Source organism: Pyxicephalus adspersus, chromosome 1 (genome assembly GCF_032062135.1).
Source record: "Pyxicephalus adspersus chromosome 1, UCB_Pads_2.0, whole genome shotgun sequence".
NCBI lineage: Eukaryota > Metazoa > Chordata > Amphibia > Anura > Pyxicephalidae > Pyxicephalus > Pyxicephalus adspersus.
In genome coordinates this window covers 43,445,391-43,459,024 of record NC_092858.1, presented here as the reverse complement: position 1 = coordinate 43,459,024, position 13,634 = coordinate 43,445,391, and the positions used below count along the sequence as shown (strand labels likewise).

Genomic DNA, 13,634 nt, shown 5'->3' with positions numbered 1-13,634 from the left:
TGAATCTGCTTGGGTTTAATTTGTTGCCAGTTTCATTAAACAGTCTCAAAATTTGCAAGCTAATCCTAATATTCATTTCTTTATAGGAAGAATGAAACCTGTTGATCTACCTGGTTAGGTAAGGTATTTAATGGAAAGAACGGCATGCCAAATGTATTTATTGTACAGCATAATAATTGGAGTGCAGAGGTCTTGTATATATAAAGCATAGCATAAAGTAAAGTGGCCTGAAATATGCAATATTTAGCAAATCATTGAACTGAGAGTATGTTATATACTTCACAGCAAATTATTAATATTAATAATAATAATAATATCATTATTATTTTTATTATTAATAATATTTTTATTATTATTATTTTTAAATATTAATAAACAGGATTTATATAGCGCCAACATATTACACAGCACTGCACATTAATTAGGGGTTGCAAATGACAGAAGAATACAGACACTGACACAGGAGGAGAGGACCCTGCCCCGAAGAGCTTACAATCTACTATGTGCATCTCAGGTCAGTTTAACTGACACAAATGATCTTTTTGGCTATCTGTGTCGCAGGGCTGTACATTAAATAGGGGTTGCAAATGACAGATTCAAACAGTGACACAGGAGGAGGAGAGGACCCTGCCCCGAAGAGCTTACAATCTAAAAGCAATGACCCAAAGGTCAGTCATCTCAATTTTACTGGGTCAGATAATTTTTTTTAAATAATAGTAAATTAACCTTTGGATATTATCATTTGTGTAACTATGTTCAACTGATATTCTCTACATAAGCATTGAATGAAAAGACCCTGTTCCTGCTTTTCTATTAAAACCTATAGAGAAAGCCTGAATATGCACAATACTGTACAGCCCTGCTAATTGAGAAGAGGATTTTGGTGCTGTCTGAGTTTGCTGTGTGCAGTACAAAGAGACATCGTTACCATGGTGAGGTGAGTCAGTTTGGTTTAGATTGTACCCGAAAACATTTGCAAGGACAGGTTAAATTGCTCACCTGTATAAACAGAGGAGCAATTATCTTGTAGTTAATAAACGTGGAAGAAATCTGTTTGGTGGCCTGCAGAAAACACAATCTCTTTCTACAACGTGCAAAAATACTTTTTTTTTAAGGTATACAATTAGGTTTATATGGTTTATTTATACATTTACGCTCTCAGAATTGCTATACTTTTGTAGCTTTTGTAAAAATGTAATAGGCTAAAAGTTTAGAATTTACAATTCTAGTTTAATATTCAGTTAACATGAGGCAGCTAAAATGCTCTGAGTTGCATGGTTTCAAACATCAAATTTGCTTCATAATAAATCAAGTTAAACTATAATGCCAACCAATACCTTTTTCATGTTTCAGATGTGGTTACTAGGGGCTGAAATCTCTTCAAGGTTTTGCAGCTGTCTGTGTCCATTGCACAGATATCCATAAATAGCAGTTTAAACCTGATAGAGGTTGTGACCCTTCCTTATTCCATTTTTTTTTAATTCTTTTGTCCCCTTTGGAAAAAAATCAACTTCCCGGTCCATTTTTCCTATGTCAATAAATCAAAAAGTAAAGCTGTTTATTGTGTAATCTTTGAACCATCATCTTAAAATGTAAGGTTGTGTAGTGTTGTGGTCTAATAAGTAATGCATTCAATTCATTGATAATTATGCAGGCCTGCACAATTATTTAGTTATTGATAATTTTAAAGGAGATGTACATTTAAATTGCAAAGTGTGGCCATCTCTGATGCTCCTTCCAGCTGAAACATAAATAAAATGTTTTGTGTGGAGTCTTAAACCTAAGGCACAGTAGGCCTGTGCCTAAGAGAGGCAAAGTGTTCATTTTATAAGAAATACATAAATGAGAAAGAAAGAAGGGGTTAAAAGTGGCTCATTAAGTTCCATAACTTCAACTTGGAGAAACTAACGTACCAATTATTAACTTTGTATGAAATCTAAACACAGCCAGTCCAAGCCAGTCCTTTCATTTCGGTGCTGTTGGTAATCCGACTGTTTACCACATTAATATTACATTAACAGTATTAACATAAGAGTATTTCCTCCATATTAACATATTGATTGCTACTGCAGGGCATTATTCTACAGAATTACAACATCTTGCTTGTCCAGTTCTCCATTGACGTAATATTCTAGAGCTTACTTCCAAGTTAGGTTAGTAGCAATGCCAAAGGATGCCTGGCTCATTGCACATATTTTCTTTTCCATTTAATCTGTGAAACACTTTCCTTTATGCAGAAGAGCATAATGATTTATTATTAAATATTTACATTTCTTTTTATGAAACCTTTTGTGACATTTTTATTAGTGCATAGCATCAGGCATGTTCACAACACCTTTTTCTAATAATCTCAGGAGGGGATGATGCATCCAGCTCAGTATTCATCAGTCTTTTTCAGTGTTTGGGTCTTCTCCCGTTGCCGCATCTGTTTCTTCCTTTTTGTTGTCTACAAACAAATAAATAGGGCAGTGATTTTACTTTTTATTTTTTCAAAGTTGTAGAAATGTCACAAACATGAGACCAATTGTTTAAGAGTAATAGTAACCAAACACATTTTTTGTTTTCAAATGTACTGTAAGTTACTTGCTTTTCCATATGGTCATTACAGTATTTCACTTTCACATTAACATAACTGATGTACTTAGATAATCAGGGGCTGAAGTCTGACAGCTGAAGACCACACACTGTCATCAACAGGATCAGACTGAGGATCTAGGGCCAACCAGAGGTAGTGAGGAGGAGGGCACCCCAGAATGCATTACATGGCACTGTGATAATTCTTTAGTAGGGCAGCTGGGGCCAGGGGCCCACCGGAAAACACAAAAAAACTGGGGCATCTGAGGTTTATTCCAGGCCTCCTGTAGGCCAGTTATACCATGGTCAGCAGTGTCTAGCTGGACAGACCTTCAAGAATTACAGGTTTTATTAAATTTCAATGATTTGACAATTTAAATTGAAAGTCAGTATTGGGTTAACCACAAATATACTTTGTTGATGACAGATAAAGAAAATCCAGTAACTACTGCAGTTAACAAGATTGCAGTAAGAATAAATGTATGCAGGATGGTGGTATTTAAAGTCAGGGAGGATAGGAAAACCAGGTAACTGTACTTTGGGAGTAAAGTTATCCGTTAAAGATGAAATCCAGGTAGATATATAACAAACACAAATTAAATTAAGTAAACTTCACTTTAAAACAGCTAAAATAATTCCAGGTGCATGTAAACAAGAGGTTTGCATTCCTTAGAAAGTAGCCACATCCTGGTTAGAAAAGCCTGCCTAATGCTTCCACTCGTAGTCTATCTGCAGATTTTTCAAATGCCCTCTGTACAGTCAAAACTCCAATCTGCAGGGGACATGAACATGAACTGATTGTTGTAGGTATGATTCGATAAGGACCATGTTAGGTCTCTGCACAAAATCCTGTGTGCTAGATCTCAGGATTGAATGGACAGTGATATAATTCAATTGCCAGGTAAAATGGCTAATATGTATATCATTTGTGTATTCAACTGGGTACTGGAATTTATGATTTATTTCTTCAACATATACAATACCTACACACTAGTATCTTATGAATATATATGTATTTAGAATTTATCTTTATCAAAATGATAGTAGAAAAATAATAGCACTTTGGCCAGGTTTTCTATTGAATGCTGTTCTTAAGTGCTCATCTGTCACTTATAACGTAGTTGTTGACTTGTCTTGTCAAGACAACTGCTGACAAATGACGGGTCACTGAGCACGTCTATATATATTGGTGCATAATTCTTAGCTCAAGCTGTCTACTGATTAGGATAAACTTGGCTTATCTTATTAGGAACCTAAAAAAAATGTAGGTTTCATAATGTAAACATAGCTTTTACTCTGTAATATATTGTAAGGAGATTTGTCTAGTTGTTTCATTATTTATTTCCATTCTGTAGGAGGTGCAGTAAATATAAAATATCAATAGGTCAAAATTAACTTGCTAGGCTCATGACATGATGTCCGTCTAAACTAAAGCCAAAGTCTGTACAACATCTCCAGTATTACATTTCCCCTAGTCTGCAAGAAGTAGTGACAAGGTTGACAGAAGTGAGTAATCTGCAAGGATACACAGGGCAGTCATCTGCTCTTGGCTTGAAATCACAGTCAGTCCTTTCTGACTGTAATATGATTAATTAATGAATTTACTCTCATTTAATTATAAATTCCTTTATTGTTCTGTGTAATCACTACATCTATTTTATATCTAAACAGGGGTGGAATATCTGTTTTTTTTTTTGTTTTTTTTCAGGAAAAGTACATTAAATGTCAGTATAATTTTAGTGTATACACATAATACAGACAGTTACATGGGTAATTACATCACAGAATATAAAAAGCACTAACACCCGAACATGACCGCATTAAACCTTTTCAGAGATCTTCAATATAGATTTCATTCTATAGGATGGCACTAAAATCATTTCAATCAATAAATCACTTGTGAAAATGCATATTATGGCCACTTATAGAATTTACCCCAGATCATCCTTTTTGTCAGTCCTATTTCAGTCTTATGAGTTCTAATTGTTTTCTATGCTTATACATGCAATGGATAGGGGGATTTTTAACCTTTTTTGTATTTTTATTCAGATATTTTTTTAAATAAAAGGAGGTATACAAAAGAACATAGAGCCATGAAAGAAAAGACAAAGGGTTTTTCTTTATGACAAGCACAGGTACAAAAACGGGCAAAAACAGGGAACATATTAACATCAACAAGTTACAACAAAAAAGTCGGTTAAGCAAACATCCTGTGGAGCAGTGGAATCAAGACTATGTTCAAAATTAGTCAGAAACATGAAAAAAAGCAAACATTTATGGACTTTGAGGGCAAGTCACCAACTGCGAAGCATATGAAAAAGAGAAAAAAAGAGAGAAAAAAAAAGAAGAAAAATAGGAAAAGAATAAAAAGGTTAGGGGGGATGTTTGAGAGTAAGTCCGTACACAGTTAGGGCACCCAAAAGGTAAAAGAATTTATTGGTCTCTTCTCGAATAGTTGCCATCAGATATTCCATTAGACAAATACCCCGAATCCTGCTATACAGAGCTTCCATGGATGGAGGCATATTCATCTTCCAATGAGATGCAATGGGAGTGCGCACTGCATGCAGGATGCGAGAGATCAGCCTTAAAATTTCTTAAAATTTTAAGAAATTTGTGTAATTTTTACAGATAGAGCTCTTGTTTGCATATGTCCGACTAGGTGTTCAGTGGCTATTCCCGGCCCATAATTTGTTCCCATGTTAATGTGTGAAAACTGAGTGGAATGCTGGTGAGTAGTTAAATGCAGGAGATGGTAAATGGAGGAGATTTATCTTGCCACAGCTTGGACATGGAGGAAGAAAGGTTATCTGGCATCAAAGGGGTGGGTGTGACAGAAGTCATTGGAGAGGGGGTAAACTTTGCATTCAGATAGATATTGCAAGTTATTTTCAAATACGGAGGGGGATGAGCCCCATAGCATAACATTTGGATAAATACCGAGCTTTTCTAAATCCATGCCAGATTTTAGGGGAGTGAAGAATGGACCAGAATAGCAGACATCTCAGATGGGCAGCTTAAAATTATCAGTGGTATTTATGAAAATCTGGGGTACCCAGCCCACCTAAATCCTTACACTAGTGCTCCTGACCAGGGGTTGCCAATCTTTCTGACCTCACAGACCACTAAATTCATATTTTGAATCCCACTGACCATTAATATGATTGTTTTTAAAGATAAATATATTTGTAAAATAATGATCTTCCTAATGGTGCCTGATGAGTAGGGATGAGCGAGAATGCCTCTGACAGTCTCGCGAAAATTTCCCCAACTTCCGATGGGTCCGCTAAATTTTGGTGAACGGATTTCGTGAATTCCATTGAAGTCCAGGGTGCAGGTTCCCACAGATCCTGGGCTGTTACAGCTCAGTGACTGTGGGGACCTACGCTCACAGCTAATTGGAGGCACACGGGAGCCTCCAATGAGCTGTGACTGCAGGCGAGTTCATTTGAGTTCAGTTCCCACGGTCACTGGACTGTATTGATAAGTACAACCCAGTGACCGTGGGAACCTGCGGTCACAGCTGATTGGAGACACGTGGGTGCCTCCAATCAGCTGTGATTGCAGGCGAACTCAGATGAACTCTCAATGGAGATTCTTCATTCAGAGTTCATCTGAGTTCATTTCCCATGGTCACTGGGCTGTACTTATCAATAAGTACAGCCCAGTGACCGTGGAAACCTGTGGTCACAGTTGATTAGAGGTACGCGGGTGCCTCCAATAAGCTGTGACTGCAGACGAACTCAGATGAACTCTAAATTCGGCAAAAACGCAACCTTGCTATTGTTACTATTATCATTAGTTGCATTATTTTTTGTATTACTAAAGAAATGCAAATTATTTGTTTGCTTTTTCTCACTCATAATGGGTTTATTTCATTTGAATCTAAGACCAAACAAGAAATGATAGTTATCAAGGTCAAACTGTTTGATGCCAATAAATATAACAGTTAAAGCAAATATACAGCTAAGGTGATACTTACCTAAAAGGGCATTTGAGACAAAAATAAAATAAAACAATCTGTACTCGCAGATCAAGGTGACTGTTGTAATGGTCGAAACAAGGCTGCGCCTCCTTTGTTTTTCTGTCTCTAATACAGTTCGTGAATTTAGTGCAAGAATTTATTAGAATATTATTTTTGTTTTATTACTAATAAAACATAAAGTTTGCAAAAAATGTCCACATTTTTCTGTGGACCACCAAAATTTTCTCGGGGACCACCAGTGGTCCACAAACCACTGGTTGGCGACCGCTGCTCTTGACAATCTATGCGGTTTATAGGTTCAAGTGGAGTTAAAGAAGTCCATCTTTAACTTTTTGAAGTCCAAAGTGGGACAGCAACTGCAAGGATCTCAAAATAATATAGTGGTTTTGGAAGGAGAGTCATCTTCGAGAAGCCAATTCCACCGAAGAGGGAAAAAGGATGCTGCTTTCATTTTTTTAAGGTATCTCAGAATTCTTGAAGAAGAGGGGGAAATTATGTGCATAAAATTCATTACAAAAACATATAATCAGGTAATTTGTACCCCTAGATACTGAATGGATGTGGATTTCCAAGTAAACTGGTAGGAACTTTGGAGAGAGGATAGCAACTATGAGGATAAATGTAAAGGAAGCAAATTAACGTTATAACCCAAAAGATGGCAATAAATATGTAATTCTTTTAAGGAGGGAAGTGAGAGGGTGAGCAGGATATCGTCTGAGTTGAGGAAGATAGTGAAGGGGCCTCACGTATGTTTGCCTTATCTTAATAACTATCCCTTATAAATTATTTAATACACATGTCCTTAACCTTATTACTATCCCAAATGATGTATAAAATTTCATATGTAATACACTAGTAGTGATAGGTAATTTTTTATAGACATCAGGGGTGTCTGATGCCTTCCTAATGACATTAATATGGCAGTTGGGGGAAGCTTTTATAATTTACTTCCCCCAATAATTTCAAGCTTTGGTTTCCTGTCTACTCTATCCAACCTCCATTGAACATGCCAGCTTTTACTGTAAGGTCAGCTTGCATTTTTTATTTTTTACATACTTTAATTCCAGCTTTCTTTCAGCCAGTGACATCATGGATTCTTCATTTTCCCCATAGTGGTGACAGTGGTATGGTCTGATGTGTACTGTAGTGCTGAAGGGCACTTACATAAACACCTTTAATTGCGGTTCAGTTTTGCTGTACTGTGTGCCTAAGCTAACCTGATAGCAGACCCAGAGGTGTGCCAATGACACCCTGGGCTCAAAGGATGTGGTTGAATGGCTTTGGAATCCTCAAGTGAGTGCCTGTGTGAGACACAGAGTTCAGCACTCCAGTGCAGACATTCCTGAGCCATTTGCTACTTTATTGAAAACTTTTTTAAAAAAAGTACTTGCACTTTAACATCATAACACTAACTTATTAGGATCTACTCTGAATGATATTGTGGCAGACCATTTTTAGATAATATACATGTCTCACCTGTCTGCTCTTTTGTTTCTGCTTTCTCTGCTTCCTCTTCTGCAAGTTCAGCTTCCTCTCTTGCTTTTCTTACAGACTCTGGAGGCCATCGCAACTCCCCACTTTCTACATCTATTATATCAGTTGGCTCCACCACAATAGACGGCAACCTTCCTCTCATTTTTACTGGAACTTCCTCCTCTTCACATGGGTCTGGAAAAATCTTATTGAATTGTATAAAGAAAAAATATTGTTGTGTGAAAAAAAAATGCTAGCAATTTTAGACATGGTTTGTATACATAGAATTTGAAATTCATTTTTCTTTATATTTGTCAACACTTGGTACCATCTTCCATTAAGTCAACATTCTCCAGTGGTCGATTTCAACCTGGCCTGGATATATAAAAAAAAAAACCCAGGGAAGGTCCTAATGTTGGACCCAGTGTCAAAAACCTGGGCCTGAACTAGAGATCATGGGTCTTACAGCAGGACAATGACCCAAAGCATACTTCAAAAAACACCCAGAAATGGTTTAAGACAAAGCACTGAAGAGTTCTGAAGTGGCCAGCAATGAGTCAAGATCTAAATCCCATAAAGCTCCTGTGGAGAAATCTAAAAACAGCAGTTGGGAGAAGGAACCTTTCAAATCTGAGAAACCTGGAGCAGCTGGCAAAGGTGGAGTGGTCCAAATTTACAGTAGAGAAATGTAAAAGACTCATGGATTGTTACAAAAGGCTATTAAAATCAGGTATTTCTTCCAAAGAATTTTTTGCTAGCAATTATTAAGTTGAGGGTGCCAATAATTTTGTCCATGCAATTTTTGATGTTTTCTGTGGAATGTCACGGATTTTGTTTTCTCTGCTTTTTTGTGTTCTTCAAATGCCAACAAATGAACTAAACAGGACAATGCCAAAGCATTTGTATTTGCAACAATTTTCTGGGAGAAGTGGTCCATTTTCTGATATTAATGCAAGGGTGTAAATATTTTTGGCTTTGACTGTATGTATATATATATATATATATATATTATTCTGATGTGCATTAACTTTTCTTGTTTACTAGCTATGCAAAATATTAATTAGAGGTTGAGCTCCACTCATTAGTTGTTTTTTTTGTATATATCCCATTGAAGTTAGCAAATAAATATGCTTACATTTTGATTAAACACAGAAAGTTTTTTTTTAATTTCTTTTAAGGAAAAGAGGACTATACAATAGTCTGTTCTGTTACAATTTACAAAGAAGACCCCTATAAAGTCCTTCCTTTATTACATGCTACATCTGACATTCTTGTTGCCTAATCATTGGATCTTTTGTTCTGCTAATATACAGTAAATAAGTAAATTAGCTATTTTTTTTTTAAATCTACTAACTGATAGTCAGATCACTGATATAAAAAAAATCTGCACAAACTAGTGAAAATCCTCATATTATGCACAGAGAAAATAAATGCTTTATTTACTTTTTCCCTGACGATTTTAGTATAAAGGAAATATTCTATTCACATTCAAAAACAGAGCATACATAAGCAGGTATCTACAAGTACTGAATTATGTACTCTTTCATCTTTGTATGTCCCCCAAACTATCAACAACTAATGTCCATCCACTTTATAGTTGGGGCATTTGTTCAGGATTGGATTTGATTTGAAGATCCTGATGCCAGACATCTTGGTAGGAGAATATGACAATGTGCAGGAAATGTATGCAACATGGCAGGGAATAGAAGAGGACATAGGATCTGTCACAATCATCCATTTTGCACTAACTGGCCTTCCTAATCCAATCAATAGGAGCTGATAAAACTAACATAGCTCAGAAAGCCACAAAATATAATGAGCTCTTTTAGATAGCTACTTATTGTGCAATTCATTGATTTTTTTCTGTTTGGTAGTTACCTGAAAAGGAAGACGACTGTCACTATGTTTCAGAGCCGAACTGTCTAAGCCATGGACCACTTCATTTACATCTTCCTCTACGGGCAGACGGAGAACTGACACTTCATTCATTATGCCTCTGCCATGAGATACATAGAAACAAATATTTTTAAATGGCTTAATTAATACAAAACTGCACTAATAGATGTTTTTGTTGTACGCCTGAGGGACTTTCTAATTTTTTGGTTTTTCTTATCAACAAATTTTCTATTTGTGGCATAGCCTCATACACCTAGGTTCTGAGCATGCATTCCTAGTTCATCTAAACGTGAAGAGTGCAATAAGTGTTAGCTTAGTTGATTTTGTTGGGCCCTGAAGTGTCCTGCATTGGTTCAGATACCGACATGTACCTGCAATACTAATCATGTGAAGCTGATTCAGGCAAGTTGGCTATAAAAGGGATGTTGTATGGGTTGAATCGTTGTACAACACCACAGCATCCAAGAACAGGTCAGGAATGCCAAGTACCAATATCTGTTAGTTGAATTATGCTTCCAGTGTAACCCTTGTGTTGGGTTATGTGACTGTCTCAAGGTGCAATATTTCTAACTACAATATTATCTGTGCATGTCAAGGTCTTTGGCTGCCCCTATTGGTAAAGTAGTATGGTGAAGACTTTGCCCATAGCCCAGCCTCTTTGGTAGTAGTAGTGATTTTAAATGGTGATGTCTGTAGTGGCAGAAATAGATTTCAGCTTATCTGATCAGTTTGGTGGAAGGTTCAGTTAGGGTTGTAGGTTATGGCTTGACTGTTGGACTACAGAACAGGACTTCTAAATGTCTTTGAAGTTAAACAATGTCTACATACTAAGGTACTGGATATTTCTTTTATACATATCATGTGACCTGGACATCCAATGTTAATTAGTTTATAAGAAACAAACCTTGCCTTTGCTTAATACCAGCCTGAGGAACTGACACTGACTCTAATGAAACAGTTTTATAAAAAAACAAAAAAAAAATAAAAAACTTTTACAATATAAATATATGGTTGAAAGAAAAGAGCGTCATTAAAAAATACACTTTTAAATAACTAAACATAAAAAACAACTTTTAACAGAAAGAAGGTAACGTTTACTTTGTTCCTAACATTTAGTGGGGTTTTTTCATTACAATAGACCAGTTTTAACATGAAAATATGATCCAGAGGTTTAGCAATCTTTAATCCAAGGATAGTAGGTTAAAGTCAGGTGACATTAAAAAGGAAAATGTCACTGAAGGATGGACCATATTGAGATGGATATTCAACGTGTTATAAAGATTCAACACCTTCCAAAAGGAAGCAAACATGAATTCTGTATGCTCCTCCAAATTTATTGGTGTGTAATATACAAAGTAACATGACCATAAAAGTACAGAGCATTCCAGCAACACCACAAGTGCTAATATGTTGTTAGGTATAGGTCTATGTATCTGCTGTTAAATAAAGTATTTTAAGAAGTTACTTAAAATAAATGATACAAATTGTTGTTTTATCCTTATTTCTGACCACCCTTCCCATTAGCTGCTTTAGTTTCCTATTTATAGTTTCCTTTTGAATAAAGTATCTTGTGATGTGATCTAAAAAACTCACAACAGTACAACATAATTATTTCATAAAAGTAAATCTGTATTTATACAAAAATATAGTCAGTTATTTTATTGGAGATATGACTAGCAGGCCTGGTATAATGTTATGGAGAAATAATAAAATTTTCAGAAAGGCTACTGAGTTTTTTCTTACAAAAAAACTTAAGAACTGAAGCAGGAGTGATATTGCTTCATTAGAAATAAATATTTGTGATATTTCCTACTTACCTTACCGTCATCGGTTGTAAAGTCGCATGCTGGAAGCTAGATCTCTCTCCAGCTGCTGGCAGTCTTAAGACGGTTCTGTCCTTGGAACCAGCTAATCCTCATTTTTCCATCATCCCTGCTATGTCACTCACTACTGTGCTATCCTAGTTTGAACAGCCAATGACAGACCCGCTATAATTGTTCATTCAGAACAAAAATGTATATTATGTTCTGTACTATACTACAAATTCATACACCAAACATAACACAAGAGACTCTGTGTGGCTCTTTAAAACAGAACATTTTAAATTGTACAATGTTCTATTGTTTAGGCTAAATAAAGAAACATTTTAAATTTAAATCAAATTTAAATTCTATTATCTGTAATACTGTTTATAATTTTTAATGTCATATGTCTGCACATAAAGGCTGACTCTCCTGCCTAATAATAATGTGTAATTGTTGTACCATACTGTTTTTATTTCTCATTGCAAATCCACCGGTCAGGTTTAACTGACCGAGAACAATAAAATATGGCTTCCCTTCTTCAAGAAACAGGTCAGACTGTATAGATTTATATATATATAGATTTTTATGGCAAGGACTTTTAAAGGTAAACAATATTTGTAATTCAAACCAATAGTGATTGGTTCAGGTGATGTAGGAACAAATAAGCACTGTACATGCAGAATGCACATACAGAATGCTGCAGCCTTAAGAGGGCAGAAAGATGAGCAGGAGGTGCCCCGCTGTAGACATTACAATAGTCTTGTTAGTGGATCATGAACTATCATCTCCAGAGACAGAAATGTAGTGGCTGAACAGAGCTTAAAGGGGTATCCCAGGGGTTCACTTTTACTTAACTATTTTGGACACTGCAGCTGTTTATTTTTTTATTTTATACAGTGTTTTCACATTGTGATAACTGATGTGATAGGAATATCATTTCTTGAATAAACTATATTAATGGCATTTTTATTTCAATAAGTGTTTCTTTTTCTATACATTTTAAAAAGTAGGAAACTGTATTTACCAGTGATTTAAAACAACCAACATGATTAAAGAACAACTTTTTTGTGTTTTTTTCTGTTTACTAAGACACTAAAGTTTTCATACAAAACATGGTGACAATATTTAAACAGAAGGACAGTCTTACAATGGATTTTTAATTTTTAACAGAATTGTTCAAAATCAAACAAGATAAACAAAGAAATATTCCTTAAAACTTGCTAATAAGATAAGGTGTGGGCAGAAGTCATGGTATTATGTTTGCCTAGGGGTTAACCAGAAACATTTGATTTTTGCAGTTAAAATTACAGAACAGAGAATGGGGAGAGCTTGACATCTGTGTGTACAGTACTTGTTTTAAAGTAACAAAGTAGTAAGTTGCATCCTTTATATTCACCTAAACCTACATACAGGGACTAGATAAAAGTCAAATGTTTCCTGACAATTCCACTATTCCATACATATGGGAAAGATACATGAGTTCATAGAACTTGGTAAAATGCTTTTCTGTCTTTAGATACAATTGTAAAGGCATTGCGGATGCGTCAACTACTGGATGCCAATGCATTATGGGGTGCATAGTCATATGGTTCTAGAAGAATCTTTCTCAGAATGTAAAAACAAAAGTGAGATTGGCATTTTCTTTTTACAATTTCACAATGAACTGTTACTTGATCTTGTGGCAGCGCATTACGAGTGACAGAAGAGGACAGAGAAAAATGGTGTTCACGGTTCCGTTTCTGCAGGAAAGAAGAATGAATCCAGAATAGTGTGGAACTTACTGGAATTGGGTTGTGGAGGGATCAAGGGCATTTTTTAAATTAAAATTCCACTTTAAACATGCTTTAGCTATCCTGAACAAGAAGGAAATATAAAGAACTTCAATTTTCTTTATATTTGTC

The 13,634-nt window shown here is 35.6% G+C and overlaps 1 protein-coding gene across 3 annotated transcripts; it reads right to left on the bottom strand.

The window, feature by feature from the left end:
* Positions 1-1,485: 1,485 nt before the first annotated feature.
* On the bottom strand, positions 1,486-11,846 carry LOC140328969 (protein LBH-like). Of its 3 annotated transcripts, none has more exons than XM_072408939.1 (4): positions 11,746-11,846; positions 9,911-10,028; positions 8,036-8,237; positions 1,486-2,446 (listed from the first exon to the last, which is right to left on the bottom strand). In XM_072408939.1, exons 1-4 carry the CDS (start codon positions 11,754-11,756, stop codon positions 2,385-2,387), a joined length of 393 nt encoding a protein of 130 aa, XP_072265040.1. In that variant the 5' UTR covers positions 11,757-11,846; the 3' UTR covers positions 1,486-2,384. The 3 variants fall into 3 exon arrangements, with proteins under 3 accessions (XP_072265040.1, XP_072265048.1, XP_072265053.1); XM_072408947.1 differs by having other exon boundaries at positions 11,751-11,842; XM_072408952.1 differs by lacking the exon at positions 1,486-2,446 and adding an exon at positions 2,471-7,032.
* Between the last annotated feature and the right edge of the window lie 1,788 nt (positions 11,847-13,634).

Coding starts and splice junctions, on each gene's coding strand:
- LOC140328969 (XM_072408939.1), bottom strand. Junction 8,238..9,910: donor ACAGTCGTCTTCCTTTTCAG/GTAACTACCAAA, acceptor CAATTCAATAAG/ATTTTTCCAGACCCATGTGA. Junction 2,447..8,035: donor AGAAACAAAAGAGCAGACAG/GTGAGACATGTA, acceptor ATTTGTTTGTAG/ACAACAAAAAGGAAGAAACA.